We start from the raw sequence: 27,382 nt of genomic DNA, 5'->3' as shown, positions 1-27,382 counted from the left end.
TTAAAGGTGTCAGGAACCTTATCTGATATTTGGGATATGATATTTTGGAATTTGAGGAAGTTAGTCATATACTTGAGAACTGGGAGTTTTCTATCCCTACAGGGAGAACCTGAACATAAAAAGTGAAAAGAATGCCTCTGGATTGCTTTTCTTGTGCTTAATTCTAACATCAATTTTGATCAAGGTGCTTTTTGGTACTGGGCCAGTCATCTTGCTAACCTGCCTCTTTCTCACACTTTGTTCTGGGTGATTATAGCAATTATTCTATTGTCCTTGTAGGTGTTAATGGAGATTTAGGTTCTAAAATCTTTCCATTTCCTGAATATTTTATACAGTAAAAAGCTTTGTAGACCCACTATACTTGGATGGCAGTGGGTCCTCCTGATTTTCCACAATGATGAGAATGAAAGTCAATCTGGAAACTAAAAAGCCTCTAAAAACAGATATCATTTGTTCCTATTCTGTCTGTACTGAAGAAAAATAAACGTACTTTAAAAATTTTTTTAGGTCCCTGTTGATTATTTCACTGAGTTAAGTAAGATAATTTTTGATCAGTGGTTTATCTTCACGCCATTTTAAAGTGGTAACATTTTGAGATGCTGGCAAAGTTATTAGAAGCTGTCCCCCCACTCCTGCCCCGCCCCCATAGAGAGCAAGAAGCCTTGTATAACCCAAAACTTTGGTAGAAGAAATTAAATTTTATGTAAATAAAGCTTAACCTCTGGAACATTCAATGTACTGTTTTTCTAAGTCAAGTTAGCATGCAAATAATGTAAATATAACCAGAAATGTAACAAGGGTATTTAATACTCATCAAATTTATTTCTAAAATATTGCAGTGGATTATTTGGAACCCTGAATTCCAACCTGATGTACTTCTGGAGTATTACACAGGTCATATATATTTCACTTTTTTGGTTCAAACCCAGGGGATTGACACGATAATTAGATTGAGAACATCTGCACCAAATCAAAACAATTTCCCTGATCCTTCCTTGAGCCTTCTCCAGGGAGTGTGTGTGTGTGTGTGTGTGTGTGTGTGTGTGTGTGTGTGTGTGTAAGTCCCTGCACATTTTATTTGTTGAGTCATCTCGAGGGCAATCCCGAGGTCTCCTCTGCCTGCCACTGCACAAACAGGAGGGGCGGGCATCGGCACCCGTTAGTATGGAATTGGGGAGGAATCCTCAGATACGGCATTTCGTCGGGACAGGAATCACCAGAGGTGGCAATGCCGTTTCCCGCCAGAGGCCTGACTCTGGGACAGGGCGTAGCCAGGCGCGCGGGTGGGCACGTGCGCGGGGACCCGAGGACTCGAGTGTCAGGGCGCCGCTGCCCTCTACTGGGCGGCGCTATCGGAGCTACAGCGCGGCCGCCGGCGGACTGCGCGCGGCTGGGGCGCACTACACCAAGGCAGGCGGCCCTTGGCGTCGGAGGTCGGGAGTGCCCTGCTCGGCGCGGCGTGGTGGCATCTGAGTCCGAGGCTCTCGAGCCCCCTCCCCCTCCCCGCCCCCCGTAACCCCTTGGCGGCCCCGGCGCGCTCTCACACACCTGATTCCTGCCCCTTCTGGTGGTGAAAAATGCGACGGAGACGCACAGAGAACTCCCCTCCAGACCTGAGGAATCGCGCGTTGACTCAACTGAAGCTCTCGGTCAGCAGTGCGAGACCAGGGGGCTCTAAGTCCTGCGCACTTCCATTTCCATTCCCCTCATTCAAAAATGCTCAGTACTCCAATGATCAGCTCCAGACCTTCGAACTCAGTTGAACAGCAATTATATCTCATTTACACGTTTCATTTTGTATTCCACACAAATTTTATTTACATATAAATTTCAAGATTAAGGAGTTTGGGGATTTTTAAAAAACTACACGTTAAATGAAGTGCGGGAGAGTAAAAGTACAGTATTTCTACTGGAAACTAAAACTAACACGTGTATATAATCAATTAAAGATGACGAACATAAAACGTGTGCTTTTGCCAGGTTTTTGCGAAGAAAAAAAAATCAAGAGAATTGACTTTTTGGTTTAAATTTTAGCATTTGTGTAAATTAAGGACCATGCTTTCTGTTATAAGTGCTTCCACACTTTCCAAGTTTCTGCACCCAAAGGAGTGAAAACCGAGGTGCCTGAACTACAGGAAGTTTCTAGGGCTGTTCCGCTGAAGCGGTGCGGGGGGAATACAGAGCTGTGCTCCAAGATTTTTCCTGTCGTGGCCTAGCTGGCGCAGCTCCGGCGAATAGGGGCCGCTCGGACCGCTGGCCACCCGGCTGCGGTGCGGTGATGTGCGGCGCGGGGACCGTGCTGACACTGTGCGGGGGCATTAATTTGTGCGGCTACGTGAGGGTCAGGGGTGGTTTCCCTTAAATCTACTCCCCCCACCATGAAACGCTGTCCCTGGCGGGCTTAATCTCTGAGTCGGCTGGGGTGTAGGGAGTGGGTGTGCGGCCAGCGCGCCCCGCACAGGCCAGCCGCCGTGGCGGCGCCGAGTGGGGGCCTGGGCAGGTGGTCGCGGCAGCTCGGCGCGCTCTGCACCCCACAGGAGGGCGAGCGAAAGCGGCACAGTTTCCGCGCCAGCCCTTACGCGGCCGCACCCCCCAACCTAAGACACTGAAGGGGCGGCGCTGGGCCAACGACCGCGACCCCCGGGGGCCCAACCCACGCCCCAGGTGAGCCCGGTTCGGGGACTCCAGCCGGGGCCCGGAGTACCCTTTCCGCTGCCCTCCAGCGCCCCCTCGGGGCGGGGCCGGGCCGGCGGCCGCGCCTGCTGGGGCTGGGGCTGGGGGCCCGGGAGGGGCGGGGGTCGCGGGCCCCGGGCTGACATGGGGGGAGGGGACAGGGACCGCACGCGCCAGGCCCGGCGGCGGCCGCCGCGCCCTCGGGCTCCGACTCCGGCTCCGACTCGGGCTCGCCGTGGCTGCGGCGGCGCCGTGAGGAGGAGTCCGCGTCCTCGGTGGAGGCGGTAGCGGCCGGCTCCAGGCCGGGTTTTGGCGCCGCCCGCCTGCTGCCTCCTGGCGGCTCCTGAACTCCAGCCCCCTCTCTATCAGCCTCTCACTCCGTCTCAATATGTCTCAAGATGGCGGCCAATGTGGGATCGATGTTTCAATATTGGAAGCGCTTTGATTTACAGCAGCTGCAGGTCAGGCTTCTCCGCGCTCGGCCTCTCGCCCCGGGGTGGGGGCTGCGGGCGGTCGCGGCCTCCCCTGGGGCCCCGGGCTGCCCGGTCGCCGGGGGGCCGCGGCGGCGGGGAGGAGGGGGTGCCGGGGAAAGCCGGGCCGAGTCGGGGACAAGTCCCTCTCTCTCCCCGGCCCCCATTGATAACTCGCTTGATCAGAAATTGATCCTCTTTGTTCAATTCATCGATCAGCCCAAGATGGCGCCGGGAGCCGCCGCCGCCACCGCTGCCCCCGGGGTCGGCCCCCACCCCGGGCGCCCCCCCGGCCCTGCGCCGCCACCACTGCCGCTGCCGCCGCGGGACCGGGGAGGGGGCGGCCCCGGCGGTCCGCGGGGTGCGCGCGCGAGCGGGGAGCGGGCTGCGGCGGCGGCGCAGCGCCGCGCCGGGAGGGGGCTGCGGCCGGTCGGTGGCGCCTGGCCGCGCGCCCCGCGCCCCCGGCCCGCCGTATTCCTGGGGAAAGTTTGTGGGGAGTTGCTGTGGGGGGTGAAGCGCCTTGCCTCTCCAGGAGGAGCCGCCGCCGCCACTGCCGCCGGCGCGGCGGAGCTGGGCTGGTGGCGCTGTGGTGCCGCCGGCTCGGGGGAGGGTCAGAGCGGCCACCGGCGGCGGCGCGGCCCGGCTCCGGCCAGGCGGGCGGGTGGCCGGGCGGGCCGGCGGGCGTCCGAGTTCCCCGGCCCGGTCGGCGCGGGCTTCGGCCGCTGCCCCCAGCTGTCAGCGGGCGGGGCCGCGCCGCTGCTCCCGCATTTGGTGTCGGGCTCCTAACGGGGACCCCAGGGTTTGTTTACGTCTGGGCGGGAGCCCCGGGGCCACCGCAGACCCCGCAGCGCCCCGCTCTTTTGTGTGCCTATGCAAGTGGCGCCGTCGGCTTCTCCGCGGCCGGGGACCCGGCTAGGGGCGCTTTGAGGAAACTTGCGAGGTGTGGTGGGGTCGCCCCGCGCGTGGAGCCTGGGTGTTAGGGCGCCCAGGAGCGCTCAGCGGTCGGCTGTGCGGGCGCGTGCGGGGGCTGCAACTTTCTCCAAGCGCAGGCCCTGCGCTGAGTCTCCCCGCGCGCTGTCTCACTGGGCGGGGGGCGCCGCCACCCCGCCGCCTGTCCCGGCGGTCCTCGCCGGCGCCCAGGATTTCCCGCGGCCCCTAGTAATCCTTCCACTCCCCTTTGGCCCTCTCTTCCCGGACTCTGCCTTCCCAGCTGGGTCCGGGGGTGCAATGGAGCGCGCCCCGGGTCGGCTCCGAAATGCCTTCTCGGGTTGTGTTTTCGAAAGCAGAACCCCCGGGGGCCCGCCGAACCGTGGCGTGCGGGGCCGTGGTCCGCGCGCCGAGCCCGGGGCGCCGGGTGGTGATAGCGCCGGGGCTCCCCATCCGGCTCCAAAGCTGCCGCCTTGCCCAGGGGGTGCGTTCTTGCAGTCCACCTCCCACCCAGACGAGCGGCGCGCCCTCGGGGTCCGCCCCGAACCTGCCAGCTCCACGCTCGCCGCGCCTGGACAGCCTCGGGACTCTGCCAGGTGGATGTTGTGCGTAGCGGGAGCCAAGTTGAAGGTGAGCGGCAGCGGCGTGTGGGCCAGAAGCTCTGAGAGCGCTGGGGACCCCCTGCGGCTTAAAAGAGCCCAGGGCGCCCTGGCGCTCCAGGGGTCCCTCAGCGTCCCCGAGGGCCAGCTACTGCTCCCAACTGTAAGGTGTGTGTGAAGGTAAACTTGGCCGAACTTTCCTAACCCGGAGGACTGGTTATTGTGACCTACAATACTTTTAGGAGGAAAGCAAATGAAATCCAGATGCAGGCTTCTATGAAATAAAGCAGATTGGATTAAAACATATATAAATGGAGCCTGACAACTTTAATTGTATATGCTTGTTTTTGCCCTTGCCTACGTAAGAACTTGGTAATGCAGACTCATCGTCGTTATGAAATTTCTTCAAATGTCTCGCTTAACTGGAAAGAAGACTATGTGAAATATGTATTTCCGATAAGATTAAAACTTAAAGGAGTTTGAGTATTTATTGACTAAAATAGATTACTCCAAAGTGTCTATTGTGTAAATTAAATTCCTGAATGTAATGAACACAGCCAAATGGCATTTTTGATAAATTGGTCTACCCTGTTTTAGTAAAAATAGCTCCTTTTTACCATAATTTAATTCCTGTGCTTATTGTAAAACCCGTTGTGGAGTTTTGAGACAAGCCTTAATTTTCTTTTTTATTTTTTTATTTTCTTGTCTTCCTGAATGTGACATTCTTTTTTAAGCATCCTGGAAAAACTGCTTGGGAAATGCATTTGGCTTCTAGAGCGTTATTAGATCTTATGAAGTCTTTGAGGTCACCCTCTCTCCCCCCAGTGATTAGCTACTTGTTCAGGATATCGTGAGGACACTTAACTGTGTAACTCTAGGATTCTATTGAAAGTTTCCCTGTCAGTTTATGTGAATGAGCCATTAGATGTTGATCTTGAATTTAAAAAAGCATCTTTCTCTTTCCTGAGCACCAGTTGGCTTTTGATGGTAGATATGATTTGGCCTTGGATGATTTCCTATTGCCGCTTTTTCACATGTTTGAAAAACTTCAGTTGACTGACTATGGACTACCAAAGTTCAAAGTATAAGGCTCAACTGGTTCTTTCTCTGGGCCCTGAAGAGGCCTTTTGAGTTGATATCTAGTTTAGTGTCATCTCTATTCCCACAGACAGTAAGTGACCCAATGAGACTGCAGTTTGAGAAGAGAGAATTCATTAGTTTCAGATTCTTCTCATCTTCCCAGAACCCCTTCCATTGAGATCAGGTTGCCTGCAGAGCCCAGTGTGAGTTGTGGCATTGATACCTGAGGGTGAAGAGGCTGGTCTCAGCTAGACCCAGATCCAGGTTAGAGACTTCAGTGGGTCCCTGCTAGATAAAGCAGTTTAGTTGTGGCCTCTCTCACAACCAGTTAGCCAGGGCTGTGTTCTTGTCCCTCTGCTTGGTCAGTCTTGATTCAAGACTCTATGTCTTGAAGCTGTCTTGGGACTTAGAGTGCCCGGGAAGAGAGTTTCTGAAGATTGAGCTCTATTTTGTTTCCTTTTTAGTCCCCAAAGCTTGTGGTATGGAAGTTTCAGTGCTCTGGCATTGCTAAGACTAGTTGGACAAGTTTTTATCCTATCCCACACTTGTAAAAACCAGGCTTTTTTTTTTTTTTTTAAATGAGAAAAACACCACTGTATAAATTTGCCTTTTAAATACATGCTTGAAAAGAGGACACTTTCTAAAACAAGCTCATGTAACTCTGTATGTTAGCACAACTTTTGGGATGGAGCCTGCCAGTGACTTGCTTTCCTTGGGGGCATTATTCCTATTTGGTGACTGATGTTCCTCTTTAAAGAACATCTATAAGTAAACTTTAAACATTTACTTCTTTTTTTAAAACAAGAAAGCAATTTCAGTTTTGCTGTAAGTCCATTTTCTGGTTGCTTTTATTTTGTTTTCTCCGTTAAGGAAGTGTGTATGTTACCTGTCATCTAGTACTATTCCCATAAGAAGTATATTATTTTGACTGAAATATGTGTCCCATTGAGTACCCTTTATGAAGTAATGAGTAAACAAATCAAGGGTTTCCATGCTGTTGCTTTCTTTATTTTCTTGGTTCTTTTAATATCGGTGTCTTTGAGATTGGGTATGGGGAGCAGTCATTATCAGTTGAAGTTTTTTGTTTTTTTTCTGTGTGAAATTATGTGTATGGTTTTTTTGTTTGTTTTGGTGCAAGTCAGTGAAGGGATGAAGTTATACAACAACTTCTCATACCGTTTGGGTCCATAGAGACCCCCTTCACCTGCTTCCCCAATTTTACCCATCTCCTACCAGTAGTTAGCTACATGAGAAAGTTAGAAAGGGAAAGGGAACAGATTGCCAATTCCCTTAGGAATTATTCTCTCCTAAACCACTGAGCTAACCTTAAAAATGCTGTCTGGTGAGCTGATTGACCTCAAGACCTTTAATGGCTGTTGAAAAAGTCATCCCCTCAGTTGTGTACAATTAAAACAAACCCACCAGGTTTTATGTGGGAGCTGTGCAGAAACAATAGCCTGTGCTCCTGTAAGATCTCCCCACTCCTGCCCCCCCCCCCCCCCCACCCAAGTCTACAGCAGTCTATAGTCAAAACTCCTTAAGGCTGTGCTCACAGGCTGTGTTTTAGGAGAGAAAACAGGCATACAGTAGAAAAAGCCATATTCATTTCAGCTCATTTATAAAGCCCAAGGAACATTCACAGTGGAATGAAGGAAGAACAAATTTGTTGGAGGAAACCGTGTCCTTTTTTTAAAAAGAGAAAGTCAATATGTGAAAAAATCTTACATAGCTAGGCCACATTCTTCCTTGTGCTTCCATTGTATAGTTCACAGATTTGGCCTCATGTAAATTCACATGAGTGTATCTGATGACTATCTGATGACTGTAACACAAATGTTACCTAAAGTTTTTATAGAAGTTATTCTAACATATAGGATCATACATAATTTTAGAGATTATTTTGAAACCTACTTAAAACTAATGTACAGCCCAGCTGGTGTGGCTCAGTGGTTGAGCCTGGACCTATGAACCAGGAGGTCAGGGTTGGATTCCCAATCAGGGCACATGTCTGGGTTTTCGGCTCGATCCCCAATAGGGGGCGTGCAGGAGGCAGCCGATTGATGACTCTCATCATTGATGTTTCTATTTCATTCTCCCTCTCCATTCCTCTCTGAAATCAATAAAAATATATATTTAAAAAAACACTAATGTATAACTTAAAAATATAATTGTTTTCCCTATGAAAGATCTGATTTTTACAAGTAATCATCAAAGATAGACAGTCACATATCTTGTCCTGTTGTTTTGTCTGAAGCTCTGCATTATGGCTGCAGAGAGATAGTTTTGGTTTCAATTGAAATTCCCCTGCCTCGGATTGTTTAAACGAGACCCTTAATCTTATTTTAACATACTTAAAATGTTCAAAAAAACCCGGAAGAATTGTTTTGTATAAGTAGCAAGTGAATGTAGTTTAAACACTCAAGCAATTCTGCTATCTAATTGGAAACAGGTGGAATTCTTGGAATCCTGTGTTTAAATGTTATTATAGCAAAGCATAGAGACACTTTTTACTTAAGGCCATTGGTTTTGTTGAAACTATTGGAAGAGGAGCCCATGACCTCTCATTTTGCCCACTACTGTTACCCTGGATGTTCCAGTCCTGCTGGGCATTTTAGGAACTGGATACCAGGATACCTGAGAGAGACCCGCATGTGTAGAGCATGGAGCAAAAAGAAACTTTAATGACATAATTAGACGAGTGATTTAATATCTGTATTATATAACTTATATAGCAAAAAGGTTGTGAATTCATTTGTGACTTCTAATTTAATAAACATTTATTGTCATGAGCATTTGGGTACGTTTATTATACCTTGATAATGATTTCGAATTCAGACAGAAACTACTTTCCCTAAATTTCTACATTTAGAAATATAAGCTTAAATAGTAGCCTGCCCTGGACAAGTACAAGTACAAGTGCAAGCCAGTACAAGTGCACAATATATACTCTGATTTATACAACAAGTATACAAATCAGCGTTAGGTCCAACATCACCATTATGGAATACATTTCTAGGAGACAGAAATACACTGAAAATATTTTAAAGTATTTCAATTAGTATTACAATATTAGAAGGAGCAGTGATTTCTCTGCACTATCAGCTGCTCCTGTGTTTGCTGTTCTGTGCATTTGCCTTAGAAGATAGATGCTCACTTTCAACAGGCACATTTAATAATACCATTAACTTTTTGGGTTTATAATTCAGACATAAAGTGTCAGTAATTTCTCCTCTAAGCAACTTCATACCTGGGATTTATAGGTTAGGTCAATGGTCGGCAAACCGTGGCTTGCAAGCCATATGCGGCTCTTTGGTCCCTTGAGTGTGGCTCTTCCACAAAATACCATGGCCTGGGCGAGTCTATTTTGAAGAAGTGGCGTTAAAAAGAAGTTTAAGTTTAAAAAATTTGGCTCTCAAAAGAAATTTCAGTCGTTGTGCTGTTGATATTTGGCTCTGTTGACTAATGAGTTTGCCGACCACTGGGTTAGGTAAATCTCAAAAATGGTTAGGGGGACATTTCAGTAATAAAGGTGGAGCCCTCTGAATTGTATAAGTCATTTTTTTCTATTCTAGTTTTCAAAGCCAGCAAATAGTCTTGGTTTTGCTTTATGTTTAAGAACTAAGTTTTTGTTGGTGTTTGGGTATTGATTTTACTGAAGAGGATGACTAAGATTTGTATTAAGCTCTTGGTTTTGCCACACTTTTGGGTTTGCTGAGCTATAATCAGTCCTGCTTTTCAGCTGTCTTCTGAGAAAGTTGGTAGAGGAGAGTAGTTTTGGCTGGGCAGGAAATGGCCCTGCAGGAAGTTACTTGGGATTGAGGAGGAACCAGCGGCATTGCACTCATTTGTGCCACACCTGAAACAGCTTTGAAGCACCTGGGTTAATGTACCTGGCCTGTGACTTAAAGATTTTTTAAGCGTGGGTGTGCTGTCCTATTCACATAATGTGACACAGTTAAAAAAAGCAATGAGGGTGAACAACTCTTTCTGGAAGACATGTAATTTATTGCAAAACCCATCAAGAATCTTTTCTTTGAAAAGTAAACAACTATCTACACTAATAAAAGAGAAACATGCAAATTAACCATCACTCCGCTACACCCACCAGCCAATCAGGAGGGAATATGCAAATTAGAAGGAGAAAGATGGTGGCCGCCCAGCTGCTCCAGGTAGGGAGTGGCAGGGGCGGGGGGGGGGGGGGCAGGGGGTGGAGGGGGGCACGACGCCTGCTATGAGAAGGAGGGTGGGGGAGGGGGCGAAGGAATCTACAGGAGCGGCACTTTGGCCACAGCAAAGATGAAGACTGCAGACTCCGGAGTCTACAGTGAAGACTAAGACAGCAGACTCTGGCCGGAGTCTGCAGCAAAGGCAGCAGACTCCGGCCGGAGCGAAGGCCTGGGTCCTGGGTGCTGGAGGAAAACCAGTGCTGGAAGCCAAGGGAAGGAAGGCCTATTGCACAAATTCTTCGTGCAACGGGCCTCTAGTAATAAAAATAATTCTAACTCTTGGTTTAATTAAATTCCGATAGAATGATGTTAAATTCCGTTAGTGCACACAATAAATGTCATTTTCTTCACTTGCATCTGAAGGCTTTTTACTGCAGGAGGCCCAGAGCAGAATTTTTGTTTACTAGAGCCTTGTGGCATGGACAGCCTGGGAAGTTCCTCAAACATGACTGGTGTGGGTTCTTCAGAGGAACCAAACCCCTCTCTCCCTCCTCAGAAACACCATCAGACAGGTGACTGGAAAGGCATGAGGTTGGGAGTTTCATTCTTCCCAAGAATTTACCTAACACCTGGGAGCAACAGGGAAAATAGCCAGGTATGAGATTCACATAAAATTGACTAGATTTTTCAACAGAGTGGCCCTGTACCTTTATAAAACACAAAAGGACAGGACAGGCCTACTGGGTCTTGTTCATGACCTGAGGGACTTAGCTGACAATTGAAATCCTGAATGCTTTTGACTCTGAATGATGAAGTTAATGTCCGAGGAAATAAACAGAGCTTACTCTGAAGCTTGTTCTTTATTAGCATTACCCTGAGTATATCAGCATGGAGCTGTTTTCTTAACGACATTTTTCTAGTTGGTTGTGTTTGGTCAATAATGTTTTTTTTAAGTTATATATGGTTTTGAGTTTGGTTAAAGGAAAAACAAATTGACAAATTAGTTCTTAAGTGAATATTGTGAAATTGAGAGAAATAGAATGCCATTCCTACTGTCATTAAAATTTTATTTGGGTGTTGGCAGCTTTTTGCTAAATGTAAGATGTTCAGATCCTGTCCATCTAGTTTTTTTTAAAAAAATTCTAAGGCTTCTTCCCAATTTCCTCCTAAATGCAAGACAGGCTTTCTTACATTGGGTCTTTCCCTCCAATTGTTAATATTTTATTTTCTAATATAATTTTATGTGTTAGAAACTGAAAAGAATGTGAATTCATTATAGGAACCTTGGTTTAGTTGTTATTTTGGAGTTGTTAGGGTCTTTGGTTTATTGCCACTTTGCTGGTTTTTGCAGAGAAACTGCTACTTAGATAAAAAAAATTTGATTAAAGCTAGCAAATGACACCAAAGGTAAATCCTTGTCTTGAAAAGCCTGAAGCTGCAAATGTAAGCAAGGCCAGTGGGTTGTTGGTAAAAGAAGAGCCTCTATGGAACCACCCTCAGCCTGGATGCTGCCCAGCCCCAAGTGCCTGCTGTCACCACTGCCTGCCATTTCTTGCCCCACTTCTGAGCTCCTGCCCTGCCAAGCCTGTCCCCTCCGTTGTTGTGACTTTAAAAAAAATATTTGTGGAGCACCATTATTTTGAGATTCTTGGACGAAAGATACTATGTAAAGGAAAAATAAAAATCTTGCTGGAGGGAATTGTACATTTAATTTTTGATTAGATTTGGAAAAAAACTTCCTTACTCGGAAAATAGGAACAGTCTGTTGCTCCTATCACCATTTTTGCTTCATTCTAAAAGATGCGGCAGATAATGGTGAAACTGTCCTTTATTTTCTGTTTTTCACCACAGTAGTTGACCTAGAACTTGAACCCATGCAGGTCTGTGTACAGTGAATTATTTCTGTGTCACATTGTTCTTCTCTGCTCTCATTGAGCATGTAGATAGCATTTGCGCATAGAACATAAACCTTTTAAAGGGAAAAGATTTTGAGTTACCAACATAACAATTACAACAAAAATTATAAGTAGATTTGCAAATCAAGTCTTCTGTTCACACAGCAAAACTGTTATAAATTGTACAATTTTGAAACAAAACTGAGTATAGGGGCATTCATGTAAATCAGTATAGAAACATTAATTTACTGGAATTGCTTCATTTTAGCTGTACCTCAACTCTTTGCTTACATAATGCCACATGCTGTCACATCATTCAGCCAAGTGGGAAATGAGGTCAGGTTTGTAGGCACGAGTGGGACCTAGGAGCCAGACAGAAACTCAGGCTATTGCAAGGTGCCTGTCCAGACGACTTGGTCCACCACATGCCTCAGTCACAGGCAAGCACAGAGGATCAGTGAGGTGGTCAGGGCCTGGTGAGCACTTATCTTGGAGAGCAGTGGTACGCAATCAGGTTGTCCCCATCTGGAGCTGGCCATCCTAGAGGGAATGCTGTCATCTCTCTTCTCCCCTACCCACTTCTCATCCCTGCATTCCAACTTGGCAGCATAGATGTGGCATTGGAAGAGGTAGGATATTGCCAGTTATGGTTGACTGTCATTGTTAGGGGACTATGAAGTGGTTTGCTATGTCTTACATTGCTCTGTGTTGGTATATAATTATGCCGTCATTTAAAAATTAACTGATACTTTAATAAATTTGTGTGTGTGTGTGTGTAGATTTAGTTTTGGGGGCTGCTTCTATGTGAGAGCCAAATCTAACACACAAGAGCTGAGTGTGTAGGCTTTACTTGTTTCAAAATTGTCCATTCAATACAGTTTGCAATCCATTATAGGGGTGGCTGCCAGATTAATCTTCCCAACCCATTGATTTCATCATGTCATTCCTCTCCTTGGATACCCACAGAGGCTCAGTTTAGCACAGAATGGAGACCACATTCCTCAGGCCAGCCGACAAAGTTCCTGATAGTTGTCTCTACCTTTATCTAAACCTTGCCCCACTTAGAAGGATTCCGGATTCACTATCCTTCCTGTGCACATCTGAGTATCAAGCCTTATTTCACCCACTCCTTTCCTTCATTTTAAAACCAGTGCTGCTGGAGAGATCCTGTGTGCCAGGCACCTCGATTCAGGGTAGCATGGCAGCCTCCTATGGGCAGAGGTGGATGGAGCAGCTGGGAAAATATGGCTATGTGCTTGGAGCTGTGTGCCTGAGATATCGAAGGGCCGCAGAGGAAGGGCATCAAAATGGGGGATAGGGCTGGGTTTGGTGGGTCAAGAAAGTGCCCAGAAGGGAGGGAAAGCTTGAGTTGATTTCTATGCACGTGGGGAAATGTGGGAGTGAGGACCTTCCAGCAGAATAGTTGGGGAGTGGCCGTTGGTCTCTGAGACCTCCCCTCAGAGCTCTGGCTTCCTTCTTGGTTATTTCTTCCCACTTGTACCTTATACCTTCCAGCCATCCTTACCACTCAAGCTCTTGCTTTCTACCTTATGTTATGCACCTGCTGTTTCACCCTGCCCTTGGTACCCCAAAAATCCTGCTGCATGAGAACTGTGGGCCTTGTTTCAGGGCATAGTCCCATGTGTTCTGATTTAGGACTCATTCAGCTAGTTAACTAAGGAATGCAAATGGAATTCTTTTTAGGATTATCAGAGGTGGGTAGGTTGTATTAAAATGGCTGTGTTTTGACAGCCACTGATAGGCACACATTGGTAGAACATAGATTTCTTTAAAAAAATGTTTATATGTTTTTATTGATTTTCATGAGAAAGGAACTGAGGATGAGAGAGATAGAAACATCGATGAAAAACATCAACATTGATTGGCTGCCTCCTGCACACCCCCTGCTGGGGATCGAGCCTGCAACCTGGGCATGTGCCCTTGCTGGTAATTGACCTCCTGATGCATGGTTCGATGCTCAACCACTGAGCCACACTGGCCGGGGCTAGATTTCTTTTTGATTCCTTTACAAGGTGACATACACATTGGTTGAAATACACATAATTGTATTTGTGGCTCATAAAACAAAAAATTCACATTTCTAAAATTAGAATTGGGCAGAACAATTCTTTGACAGATTTATCCTTTGACTCTGCTCACAGCCTAAATGGGAATAGACTTCCCCGTATTAACAGAGAAAATGTGTATTGAAATGATCAGAACCTACCTGATGCAAGAGAAAGTGAGTAGGCAGGAACAGGAAGGCCTGGGTGTCAGCACTAGAGAATTGTCTGTGTGCGCTCATCCCCCAGCTGCCCGAGGTTCTGGCATGTGTCTGGGCAGAGGCTCTGGGCCAGTTTCAGAGCAGTGGCCTTCATAGCCTGCGTGCTTTCTCTGCTTCTTCATTTACAAAGAAAGTACCTAGGATATTTTTGTAGAGGTGATGTCACTGTCTGGCTGCATGATCATTTGCATGGATTTGGGGAAGTAAGGGCTGCTGGGACTGCACTGAGAGGGGGGAGCTGAGATGAGCCACTGCCCCACCTCCAGCATGGGTGGGGGTGGAGCCTGAGATCCATAGGACAGGAAGGAGGAAGAAGAGCCATAGAGGGAGCATGAGTCCCAACCAGGACTTTTTTTTCTGAGACACTGGGCCTGAAGCTGGTGCTGGGAACAATTTGCTGTTAGATACTATGTGTACTTAGCCTCTTGATGGCCAAAATCTCTACTCTCTCAGCACCTGAGAGTCTAGTTGATTTAGTCACTGCAGTGATACTGGATTCAAACCCATGTACATCACCTAGAAGCACCAACTACACAGGGTTTTTTTCTCTGTTACACATGAAGGCGGAGTTGGGTGAGTTCAGTAGGAGACTGGCTTTCTAAGGGGTCTGTGGGTGGGCATTTGTTCAGAGAGAAGAGGCCTGGTCAGATGACACTCCTTAGATCTTAGCTTATGTTCCTCAAGGAAGTCTCATGGAAAAATTGAACTTTTAGGATTCAGATGATGTTTTTGCATGCCTGATTTTTTGTGATGATGCAGCTTGTTTTGTAATAAAATTACAAATGAAAAGAAATTTGTAAAAAGGTGCGTTGGTCTGGGAAATAATGCACATTTGAGTGAAGTTGTTTGCAGTTATTTGTTTTTTGAGCAACTCATTTTTTTTTTTTTTTTTTTTAATAAACTGCTGGGGCAGTTCATTCATTCATTCATTCATTCATCCATCAATCAAGTCTCCATGGTGCCTGATTACTGTACTTGTTCCTATTTAAGCCTCTGTGGTACCAAGACGAGTAGGTCTCTGGCCCTGCTGGTCAGAGAACTGCAGGATACACAGTATCCCAGGCATTAGTTAATAAGGGCTGGGGTGTCTGTGTAGAGAAGGCAGGGCAGGGATGGGGAAAAATGGGCCTGGGCCATCTTGCTCTGTTGACTTACGTCATCTCCATTGGGCCAGGCACAGTTCTAGCACAGCGTTATAGTGATCTGAGCAGCAGGAAATCCCTGCCCACAAGGAACTTACATTCTAGCAGGAGAGACAGAAAGTAAATATAGGAATAAGTCAGTTACAGAGTGCCAGTGCCCAGGGACTGTGCAAAGCCCCATGGAGTCATTTCTGGTTCTGAAGGTCCTGAGAAATAACTGCTTTTTAAATTAAAGAGAGACAGTTCAGTCCTCAGGTTTGTGTTTAGGAAGGTCCTTCCAGGATCCCTATATGAAAGGCTGGTCAGAATGTGGAGGAAGGGATGGTAAAGAATGGATTTGGAGGGTGTGGCACTCAAAGTCCAGTAAGAGATGGAGAGGGACTGGGCCAGGAGAGAAGATACCAGACCGAATGCTGGGGGGTGATGGCAAAGGAGGTGCTCTGGCCCTGGCATTTCTGGGAGGGCCCCTGGGATCGAAGTGGCTGTGGCAGAGATGGGGCTGGGAGAGTGGCATTTAGACAGGCCACCTGTGGGAGAGGCCTCAGTGGAGGAAACAGGCTGGGGAAAGCTGCTGTGGAAGAGGCAGGGAGCAGTGCACTGAACGAGTGGTCTTCAGGGTCCAGTTGACGCTGAGCATCCAGCAGGGTAGTGTCACTTGGTGCTGGCCCTTCCAGAGGCAGCTGGTGCACATGGCTGCCTAGCTGGGCCCCACAGGTTTATTAAAAGCAGGTGGGGTGACTGCCCTGTACATGAGCATTGGGTGACTCAGATATGCATGGAGTCAGCCTCGGGTTTCTTTCTCCATCCCTATTTGCTTTTTTGGTTGGTAATCCTTTTTAATTCCCCAATTTCATGATGTAATTTTAACGGACTTAAACTTGAACACTTCAAAATTATGTAATTAATTACCTTGGGCTTCAATTACAACTAATTATAGTGCGATATTTGTGGCAAGTCAGGTGCCTACTGGTGTGTGGGGGGGGTTGAGGTTCAGGACTGCCACTTTCTGTTCAGCAGCTCGGGACTACACCTGGGTCAGGCTGGCTGCCCTCTGGGGTTGCCCAGGAGGCTCCTTCTTATCCTGCCTCAGCAGGAGCAGCTCCCTGGGGGCATGCCAAGGTGTGGGGTGAGTGGGAAGTGCAGGGAAGGAAAGAGAGAGAGGATGATAGTGTACATTCCCGAAGGAAGGGTTGTTTTAGAGTGCAGAGACTGGAACTCTTTGCAAGTTGGAGAGAAGGTCTCATACTAGGAAAGTGAGTTTGGGGTGGCTGGAGGAAAGCTGAGGGCAGAGTGTGTGATTCTTCTATTTTTTCTGGGATATGGGAGGGAGGTTGCCTTCAAGTGAAAGTGAAGGCTTCAGGAATGGGAAACACTGTTTATGGAGTGAGGAAAAGGTGTGAAAACCACCTTGGGGTGAAAGAGGAAGGTGGACGCCAGCTTAAAAATATTTGTGTGCTGTATTATTCCAGGAGATCAGGGTACAGGGCTTCTGGGACCAGAAAACTGAGCCTCAGACCCCAGGATAGAGCTTTATGTTTCTAGGCTTCCTCTATGCAAATAGCGGTGGTTTTATTTTGTATTAGGAGGAGGTGGGGGTCTTGCTAAGAAATCTTCACCCCAATTGACCATTGCCACTTCCGTCTCCTGCTGATGGGGGTCACACAGCCCATCTCAGAATGGGGGGGCTGGGTTCTCAGTAGGCTCCAGTAGTCTGAGCCTCCTGTCCTGCCCCACTTACCCTGGAATAAGGAAGGGAGACACACCTGCCATCTAACTGTTGCTTGGAAGCTTCTTGGAATGGACTTTAATCCGTGGTGCCCACGTGTGGCGTTCAGTGTCCAATGTTCTGTTTCTGTGAGATACCTGCTATTTTATTTGAGAGGCCCAGGGCATCTTTTCCAAAGCTGGTCCTTACGTCCCAAACTAGAGAGGTTTTCTTAATGCTCCATGGGTTTTCCACAGTGTTTCCCTGTTGAATGTACAGAGCAAACTGCTCTGGCAAAAGAGCCCCAGCTTTTGAAGCACAAGCTGAGGTAAATGGAGTTAGGTCCATGAAGATGCCTAATAGTCTTACTGACTTTACATTTTTCAAGGGAGAGTAGGACTTGAAAACATTTGAGTGTACAACTAGTTTTAAATTGGGGGTTGGGAGAGAGTATGATGGTGCAGAGCACTATGGGAAAATTTTTTTCTGTTAAGCATGCTGCTTGTTGTCTTGGTACAAAGAGCTGCTGTCATGCTCGATACCTCTGTTCTGTTACTTTCTATTTTTTTTAGATAAAATTCACCATTTTCACCTTTTTAAAGTGTACAATTCATCGGTTGTCAGTACATTCACAATGTTGTGTAACCAGTTTGTCCTAGAACATTTCTAGCACCCCAACAAGAAACCTCATACATGTTAGCAGTCACCCCCTCTCCCACCTTCTGTCTCTATGAATTTGCCTATTCTGGATACTTCACATAAAAATGGAATCATACAATATGTGGCTTTTTAAATGTCTGGCTTCTTTTCACTTAGCGTGATGTTTTCCAGGTTCAGCTATGTTGTAGCATGTGTCAGTACTTCATTCCTTTTTATGGCTGAATAATATCCCATGGTAGGTAATGCAGCATTTTGTTTATTCTTTTATAATTTGAGGGGCATTTTGGGTTGTTTCTGTTTTGGAGCTAGTATGAATAATGCTGGTGTGAGCATCTGTTTTTGTGTGAAGGTATGTTTTCAATCTTCTTAGGTATGTACTTAGGAGTGGAATTGCTGGGACATATATAGTAACTTTATGTTTAATTTTTTGAGTTTGTTACTTTCTGACCTCCAATGTGCCCATTTTAACATCAGGTGGTGGGTCCATTTTCTTTTCTTCCTCTTAATTCCTCCATAGGTTCCTCACATGGTGAGTAGCTCCCCTTTGGAATGAGTGTTATTTACAATTGGATTTTTGAAAGGCCTCGGAGTAAGAGCAGATGCTGTTGGTTGCCCACCCAGGATCTCTCCCATCCTCACCTTCCTTCCTTGCTAACCAGCAAGGGTCCAGTCCTCTCCTCTGCTGAGGACGAAGCTTGAAGTTTGTTTGAACTAATTCTGGTATCCTGGTATTCCCTCCTCCCCACCAGGTGTGGTGGGCATTTCACTGTTTTGGCTGGAGAAACAGGGAATGTCTGGTAGAGTTGCTTATGAGAAAGAGCTGCTTCTCTGATAAAAGTTAATGAGCCAGGACAAACTGTCATTTTCTGCCTGTGAACACTCTTGTGCGGGAGGAGGCTGTCCAGGCCTGCTACCATCGTCTTAGCCATGTAGGGTGGACCCAAGAAAGTGCAACTGCAGAGAATGCAGAGTAAAAATGTAAGGAACCTGGCCCTCAGTCCAGCAGTCACCATGCCCCCAGGTTTCTGTGCCATGGAACAAGACCATCACAGTTAAAATCCAGATCATAGAAAGTTTCTCATCACAGTTAAAATCCAGATCATAGAAATAGAAAGTTTCTCTTAACTGCTTTGACTTGGTGTGAATTACAAGTAATGTTTTTGAGATGTACCAGTCCTGGGTGAATGTAGACTTCAGAATGTGAGAAGAATATGAATGCTCTAAGCTCTCATCTAATAGCAAGCAGAATTCCATTTGCCAAGCCAGATGTCCCTCAGTACTTTAGATCTAGCCAATAAAGCATTAAGCAATTAGAATGGTTAATACTCAGTTAAGTATAATTAGAAGCTGGGGTAAATTGTGAATGAAATGGACAGATTCCATAAGTTACAGTAAAATACAAAATCTTATTCAGTTGTATATGTGTGTCTATGTAGGTCTGTCAATTCAGATAGGTATATTATTCCTTAGTGGAATAGAAATGAGGGGCCGTTACCAACTAGTTCACTATAAATTTGAAAATTTAGGAACATTTTGCCAGTTTTATCATGTTAAAGATCAAAATCCTTAAGTCAAATTGTAGAGTTTAAAAACTCATTTCTACCCTTTGGTCAGGAAATACCAAATCTCAATTTTCTGCTTGCCTTCAGGGTGTGATTGTGTTGTGTTTATGCATACATGTGGGTCTCACCCTGCATGAGTTGCATTAATCACTCTTCAAGTTCACAGCATATCATTATTCATCTGATTACATTTTTCTCTTTTATGCTCATCTCCATTTCTAGTCCCCTCCTATCCTCAGTCTAATGTGTTTAATGTGCTTTTATATGGGTGTAAAAATATGTGGCCTCTTTTGTTTGTGTAATTTTAATTCATAAGTAAATTCATAAGTAATTAATTTAATTCATAAGTAATTTTAATTCTTAAGATTCCATCTTAAGAATCTACTTATCTTAGTTAGCTTGAGCTGCTGTAACAAATACCACAGACTGGGTGGCGTAAACAACAGACATTTATTGCTAACTAGAGGTCCAGTGCATGGATTCGTGCACTGGTAAGGTCTCTCGGCCTGGCTTGTGGAGATGGGCCGAAACTGGCTCTCCGACATCCCCCAAGGGGTCCCAGATTGCAAGAGGGTGGTTCTCAGGTGATGCAACCCAGAATCGGGCTCCCTCGAGAACTACAGCTGCCAAGTCACCGCAGGTCAGCGGCTCCTGCATTGAGCATCTGCCCCCTGGTGGTCAGTGTGTGTCAAGCTACGGGTCTGACAGTTGAACATTTGGACAGTCGCTTAGGCTTAGATAGATAGATAGATAGATAGATAGATAGTTTTGGAGGATAAGAAGTCCAAGATCAAGCTGCCTGCAGACTCTCTTCCTAGCAAGGACTTTTTCCTAACTTGTAGACAGTAATCTTTTTGCTGTATCCTCATATGATGGAGGGTATTGAGAGGGAGTGTGGGAGGTCTCTGGCATCTCTTCTTATAAGAGCACTAATCTCATCATGAGGGGCCCATCCTTATGACCCCATCAAAACCTAAATGCCTCCTAAAGGCCCCACCTCCAAATACCATCATGCTGGGGATAGGACTTCAACATATGAATTTGAGGGGACACAATTTAGTTCATAGCACCACCTTAGCTCACATATCCATTTCCCTGGGGATGGCCTCCCTCAGTGGCCTCTAACATCCCAGTGTCTCCCACTTCTTCAATCTCTTGACTGATGTCAGGACTGGATTGTTGAGTTCCAGGATGACATTGTTCTTAATTCACTAAGGACTGCCAGATTGCTTCCTAAAGTGTCCGTGTTACTTTACTCTCCCCACAATCTCATCTGCACTCCCTAGAGACTTTTTTCCATTCTTGTTTTAAAGTGGCACTTCAACGATGTGCACTTTTTCTCTGATCACTGGTAAGGTTTATGCTTGTTATAAATCTTATTTTTATACTTGTTAGAGTTTGCAGATTTCCCCTTTTGTAAGGTGTCTGGTTGTATATTTTGTACTTTTTTTTTTTAATCGTTTACCATCTTTTTATTGATTTGTAAGAGTTCCTTGTATGTTTTACATGCTAATCCTTTGTTGGTTTCACTGTTGGAAATATATTTTCCCAGTCCCTCCCTTGTTTGTTCACTGCAGTTTCCCTTCATAAATAGAAATTTTAATTTTGATGAAGTCAGATCTGTCAATTTTTATACTCATGTTTTGTGGCATTTCTGTCTTGTTCAAGAAAATCTTTCCCCACTCAGGATCACAAAGATATTTATAGTTTGATAGCCATATAGATTTGTCTTCCACATTTAGGTCTTTAGTTTAGGTTGGATTTGATTTTTGTATCCAATGTGAGGTAGTCAGGTTTTCCAGCACCTTGCTGAGCAGGCCCATGTCCTACCTGCTGATTTGGGAAGAGGTCCCCATATGTATGTGGGTATGTTTCTGAGGTCATTCTTTTGTTCTGCTACCCTATTTGTTTCTTCTTGGACAGGTACCACCCATTTTCATTTCTATGGTTTAAACCGATTATTTCTGATTGGGTGAATTTATCCTTTTTGCTTTTCTTTTTAAAAATATCTTAGCTACTCAAGGTTCATTATTCATTCATGCACATTTCTGTCAATTTCTCCATAAGTACTGCTGGAATTTTTACTGTATTTGGATTAAAATGCAGATTGATTTGGGGGAGATTAATAAATTTAAATTGTCCCATCCTTGAACAAGGATATTTCTCCATTTATGTAGGTCTTGTTTTTCTCCATAAAGGTTTTGTGAGTTCTTTATTGGATTAATTTCTAGTTCTTTACATTTTTTGTAGTATTGTGAATAGTGCTTTATGTTTAAAATTTATTTCTAATTGATTATTGTGTTACAGAGTAAAACAGTTGGCTTTGTTTACTGATTTTGTAACTGGCAAGCTTGCTTTGCTGAATCTCTTATTAGTTTTACTGGTTAACTTGATTCTGTTGTATTTCTCAGGAAACAATAACATGCAAAAAAGTGACACTTCTTTTTTGTCCTTTTCCTTCCACTCCTTATACTGGAGTGACTTGCTTTGTCTGCCAGGACCTCAAGGACTCGGCTGCATAGTGGTGGTGATGGCCTGCCTTTTCTTTCCTTGTCTTAAAGGTAATGTGCTAAAAGGCATTTTTTTTTTTGGTAGCAGCTTTAATCAGGTTAAGGAACTACCGTAAGTCCATTTCCCCCCAATTTTCTCAGAGATTTTATTATAAGTAGAAGTTAACCCTCAGCAAATGCTTTTCTTTGAAATCTATTCATGTCCATGCAATTTTTATCCCTCAGTCTATGAATATGGTAAAAATACATTAATTGATTCTGTGATGTTGAATCATCCTTGCATTCTGGGATAAACTCTTCATTGTCTTGTATTTAAAAAATATTGTTGGATTTGATACATGTTTTGACAACTGTGCTACTACATGAAATTGTCCATAATTTTCTTATCCAGTTAATTGAGGCTATACTAGTCTCACAATGGGTTAAAATTGTTTTGGAATCATTTGTGTAAGATGAGGATTACTAGTATCTGTATCTTAAATTTGATAGGGCTTACCTGTAAAGCCATCAGGCCTGAGACAGAGTGGGCTGGAAGGTGTTTACCATTTCACTTTTCTTTGTTATTGGTCTATCCAAGTTTTCTATTCTTAGGCCAGTTTTGGCATTTTATAATTTTCTAAAATATACCCATTTCATCTAGGTTTTAAAATTTGTATGATTGTTCATATTTTTATTATTTTTGTAAATCTGTTTTTAGCTCTAGCTATTTCTCATTTTCTTTCTACATTCTGTATTTCTGAATTTGTCTAAAATGTTTTTATTTTCAGTCTCATGTAGAGTTTTGTTTACCTTATTAATATTAAAAAAACAGCTTTTTCTCTTTCAGTCTCATTGCCTTTGGGTTTTTGTTGGTTTTTTAGTTGTGTTCCATACATTTTGACATGTAGTGCTTTCATTTTTATTCAGTTTGTAATTTTGTAATTTCCCTTATAATTTTCTCTTTAACCTAAAGGTGATTTAATAGTATATATATTTTAGACTTTTGACATTTTTCTTTAATGACTTTTCTTATGTTATTGATATCTATTTTTATTACTTATGGTCAGAGAACATAGTTAACATGCTGTCAATTCTTTGGAATATATGAGACTTTTTAGTGCATTGCACTAAATGTTCTCAAAAAGAAGGTGCTAAAAAGAATGTTATTTGGGCATATATTTTTCTCTGTGTGTATTATTTTGAGTGTATTCATGTCACATAATTCTTCTATGTCTTTGCTAATGTTCTTCCAGTAGTTTTAACAGTCATTACATTATGTTAATATTATATTATTGGATGAATATACGATCATCATCTTTTATATCTTCCTGATTTTCATTCCTTTTCTGTTGTGTAGATATATATTCATTCTTTCTTTATTGTTTATGCTGTTTTTCCACTTTAAATTTTATTTGTTTTGATGTTAAAATTATTCTCCTGTTGTTTTTTCTTTTTGCTTTGGCTTCTGTTTGCCTGATGCTTTTTCTCTTCCATTATTTCTAATTTATCTATATCCTTTGCTATCAGTGTTCTATTTTAGATATGTGATACAGGATCTTGTTTTTTAAACTCAGATTGAGAGTCTGATGAGTGAATTTAACTGGTATATATTTATGCTAATTATGATTATATTAGGACTTATGTAATTTTATTTTGTTTTCCTTTTACCATTACTTTTTGGGGGGTATCTTTTTTTTTTTTTAAATATATTTTATTGATTTTTTACAGAGAGGAAGGAAGAGGGATAGATAGTCAGAAACATCGATGAGAGAGAAACATCGATCAGTTGCCTCTTGCACACCTCCTACTGGGGATGTGCCCGCAACCAAGTTACATGCCCCTGACCGGAATCGAACCTGGGACCTTTCAGTCCGCAGGCTGACACTCTATCCACTGAGCCAAACCGGTTTTGGCGAGGAGGGGGGTATCTTTTTGTGTGAGGTTTTACTGGATTGGCTTTTCCTCTGCTGGATTTTAAAATTCTGAAATCTAGTTTATTCTTCTGGAATTCAGAATCTGGATTATTCCTGAAATTATTAAGACCCATTATGTGTTTATTTTTCCCTACCAGTTTCTAAACTTCGTCAATATCTCTGTCCTATTTCCTGTTTCCATCAGCCTCTCTCTTCTTTCTTCTGGTTTTTATTGTGTTCAGTCCAGGTCCATTAACTCTTCCTTTCTCTGTGCAGGTTTTTGGGCTAGTTTGTCCGCTATTCTAGTATTTGCTCTCCTGGCTAATTTTGCTGTGACCTGTGTGGTCACCTAGTCACTAGACCCCAAGGTATCAGCTGATCACTTATCCCTGGGAGTGGCTGAGGTGGGCAGCGGAGGGGGGGAGTTAAGGCCGCAGCTAATATCAGTCCAGGAGTTTGGTGGAGAGGGGCAGTGTTAGGATAGGGGGCTTAGGTACGGGCTGATGGATGCGATAAGCCCTTCAGGGAACCTCCTGGTGCCTTGCTCCAGTCACACCTGTTCTCCCAGGGCTACCTATTTCTGATGTTATTTCCCATTGTTACAACCCTCATTGCATTTCAGGACTCTCTAGAGTTGGGGGAGTCACCCTAAGATTCTAATTCTGTTCATCTGGGATGGGCATTGGTATATTTTAAAACCTCCTTATGATGGGAGCGGAGTAGGTATAGACTGCCATGAACTCATAATTGTTGAAGCTGGGAGATGGTACTTAGGGGTTCATTCTACTGTTTGTGTACATGTGAAGTACTAACTGTGTATAGCTAAAATTTTGGTTACCTCCTGGCTAAGACCCACTGGCCCTATCTAGTCTGTGGTATAGGGACAGAGGTGGGACATATATTCTAATTCTATAGGACAGAGGTATTCTAATCTAGAATATTGCTACTCAAAGTGGTCCATGAACCACACATGACCTGGGAGCTTGTTAGAAATGCAGAATCTTCGGCTCCAGTCCGACTGAGTCAGACTCTGCATTTTTATGAGATTCCCAGGTGATTCATATGCACATTAAAGTTTGAGAAGCACTGGTCTAGATCCTTTTTAACGAGATGATTTGTTTTATTTAATTCACATATTAATAGAGCCACTCTTCCCGTATCTTGCAAGTTGAACTTTCCAGAAGATGGTTAACATCCAGTGGGCTGAGCTGCTAGTTAGGGAGGGAATGGCACACACAGTTTGTCATTTTGTATTTACTGTGTGGGTATATAAGGGAGGTGCCTGTGCCCTCTCCCAAGCCTATTTTAAACCTAGCTCTTTTTTACACACAGTTCTTATAGTATCGATTATCTGCTTTTCAAGGACCTAACACATTAAAACAACAAATTGGAAGAAGACAAGGGAAGTTCTAGAGGCAGGACTAGCTGTCAGCTTGAGAGCAGGAGAACAGAAAGTCACCAGAATTGCAGACTGGGGCTGTTTGAACATGTAGGTTGTTGAGGAATGTAGGGATTCGCTGTAGATTTCAGCATTGACCTTCATTCTCAGTACCCTGAGCCACTAAGAAATGACTAAATTATGTGCTGATTATAAACCTACTACAGCCACCCCAGGGGGAAGGTAGTATTTTCACCAGTGCCTTAGCAAATGTCAGGGCAAAGACTGAAGATAAACACTTGTTTGGAAAATGAACTTTTGGGAGCTTCATTGTGCTGAATCCATAATATATTGTCACCTGGAAATGGCAGCTCTCTGTGTGTGAGAACATAGGGTTTTCTCGATGGCCTGCCTTTGGAGGTGCCCAGAACCAGTCAGCTGCCCGCTGACTGACTGACTAGCTAAGGGCACTTCCATCTGACTTGGAAGGAATCTTTTCTCTCCCTTTTATTAGCTATGTGACTTTGGGTACTTAACCTGCTTCCTCTAATGGTGATAATAACGCTACTTGCTTTATAGGGGCTTTGCTAAGACTCAGCTTAGGACAGTGCCTGATATACTATCCCAAATGTTTTTTAGCCTCAAAATGAAAAAGTCATGGAAAGTATTGTGGTGTTGGCAGCTCACCAAAAGAGTCTGCCTTATAGTAAAAGAATAATAGCAGTAGTAATCCATACTGAGATGTCATATGTCATAGTGTCAGTACTGACCCCTGGGTCGTCTGGGTCACTGGGTACATATTGATGTATTGTTTACTATTTTATTTCTTGTATGCTTTTCCTTAGAGATTTCCCCTCTTATATGATTAAAAAAAACTGCTTACATGTTAAACCCAACTCAGTTTGAAATGTTTATTTTTTAAGGCAAACACCTACTTCTGGGTGTAACTTCCACATCAAATGTTCAGTGGGTAAATGAAAAATGTGAGTCATGCAGTACTTGGCACCTTCAGCTTTTAATATTTGGTGGCAAACTTCCGATAGGAGGGATTTCAAAATGAAGACCTTTCAGATCTAGGTGGCAGAAGATTTCTTCAGATGAAGTATCTTCATTCTTAATGTTGATTAGGACCAGTAATTGTTTGAATTTTCTCCTCCTATTTTCTCAGCCCTGTTAGACCTCCATGGGGGCCAAATTTAGTTCAGAATTTACCACTTTTGTGCAGAGTGAACCTCTGCTTATGGGATGTGCTCAGATCTAAGGAGAAGAATAATTTCTAGTAGCCTATTAAACTCACAGCAAATAGAAGACAAAATGTGTGTAGGCCAACAGAATACTTGCAAGGCGTCTTTCTGCCCATTAGGAGAGCTTGGTTTGCTCTCTGCAGTGATCGTTGACAGCCATGAACAGGATACAGCGATTGTGCCATGTGATATACATGTCTGAGTTTTGTTTTCTTGGCCAGGATCTTGAAGACTGTGTCCAAAATAGGTGTTTCTTCCTTGGCAGCAGATTTGGGTTATGTTGTCAGCCCTGTCTTTTTATGAAGTGGAGTTGAGCTGGGGGTTTGGGAGCGAGGCAGAGTGGCTAACATTAGCATTCCTTCCTATAGCACATAATTTTGAATGGAGTGGAACTATTGCCTGAATTGCAAATGCAGGAAATGCTTATAAAACATACTTGTATCTGATTTTTAGATATATAAGGGAGAGAAATAGGAAATTTGGAGGACATGGTAAAGTAGTTGTATAGAATATGCATCAGTGAGGATTTCAGAAGCAAAGTCAAATTTCATTGGTAAAATATCTTGGATAACAAGGAAAAAAAGAAATCAGTGTTTGGTAAGGGCTTGATGGTTCCTTGCAGCACTGGTGCTTCCGGGTGCCCAGATGGGCCCAGGTATGCTAGGCCGCCTGGGCTGCGCTGTTAGTCCCAGCAGCTGCAGGCAGTCTCTGTGGAGGCCTGAGGGCAGGAGCCTCCCAGAGTCAGCCATGAGAAATGTTCATGGGTGTCCTGGCCAGATGGCTTGGTTGATCGGAACATTGTCCCATGTACCAAAAGGTTGTGCATTCAATCCCTGGTCAGGGCACATACCTACCAAGGTTGTGGGTTCCATCCCTGGTTGGGACGTGTACAGAAGGCAACCGATAGATGTTTCTCTCTCTTTCTCTCTCCCTTCCTCTCTTTCTAAAAATCAATAAACATATGTTAAGGTGAGGCTCAAGAAAAAAAAATGTTCATGGATGAGAGAGGCTTATAAATAAAACAGTTATAAGGCAGAATAAACACTTTTCCATGTGGTCCTTATGGTTATCATCATTTGGAAATTGTTCCAGAAACCAAAATTAAAAGAAAAAAGACAATTGTATATCTTAAGTATATTTTATTTTAAAATAAAAATTGTCTAAAGGTAGTCACTATTTTCAATGTATTTTTTCT

The 27,382-nt window shown here is 44.3% G+C and overlaps 1 protein-coding gene across 4 annotated transcripts in view; it reads left to right on the top strand.

The window, feature by feature from the left end:
* Window positions 1-2,817: 2,817 nt before the first annotated feature.
* CUX1 (cut like homeobox 1) overlaps window positions 2,818-27,382 on the top strand; it is a 365,895-nt gene continuing 341,330 nt past the window's right edge. For all 4 annotated transcript variants that reach the window (XM_080682650.1, XM_080682649.1, XM_080682652.1 and 1 more), the window contains exon 1: window positions 2,818-3,134. In XM_080682650.1, coding sequence (XP_080538776.1) covers window positions 3,072-3,134 — 63 coding nt within the window. In that variant the 5' untranslated portion in view covers window positions 2,818-3,071. The remainder of the gene's footprint in view (window positions 3,135-27,382) is intronic.

This window comes from Plecotus auritus (assembly GCF_963455305.1).
Source record: "Plecotus auritus genome assembly, chromosome: 7".
Taxonomy (NCBI): Eukaryota; Metazoa; Chordata; class Mammalia; order Chiroptera; family Vespertilionidae; genus Plecotus; species Plecotus auritus.
Note: the sequence above shows the minus strand (reverse complement) of the source record. Positions and strands in the feature narration are given on the sequence as shown.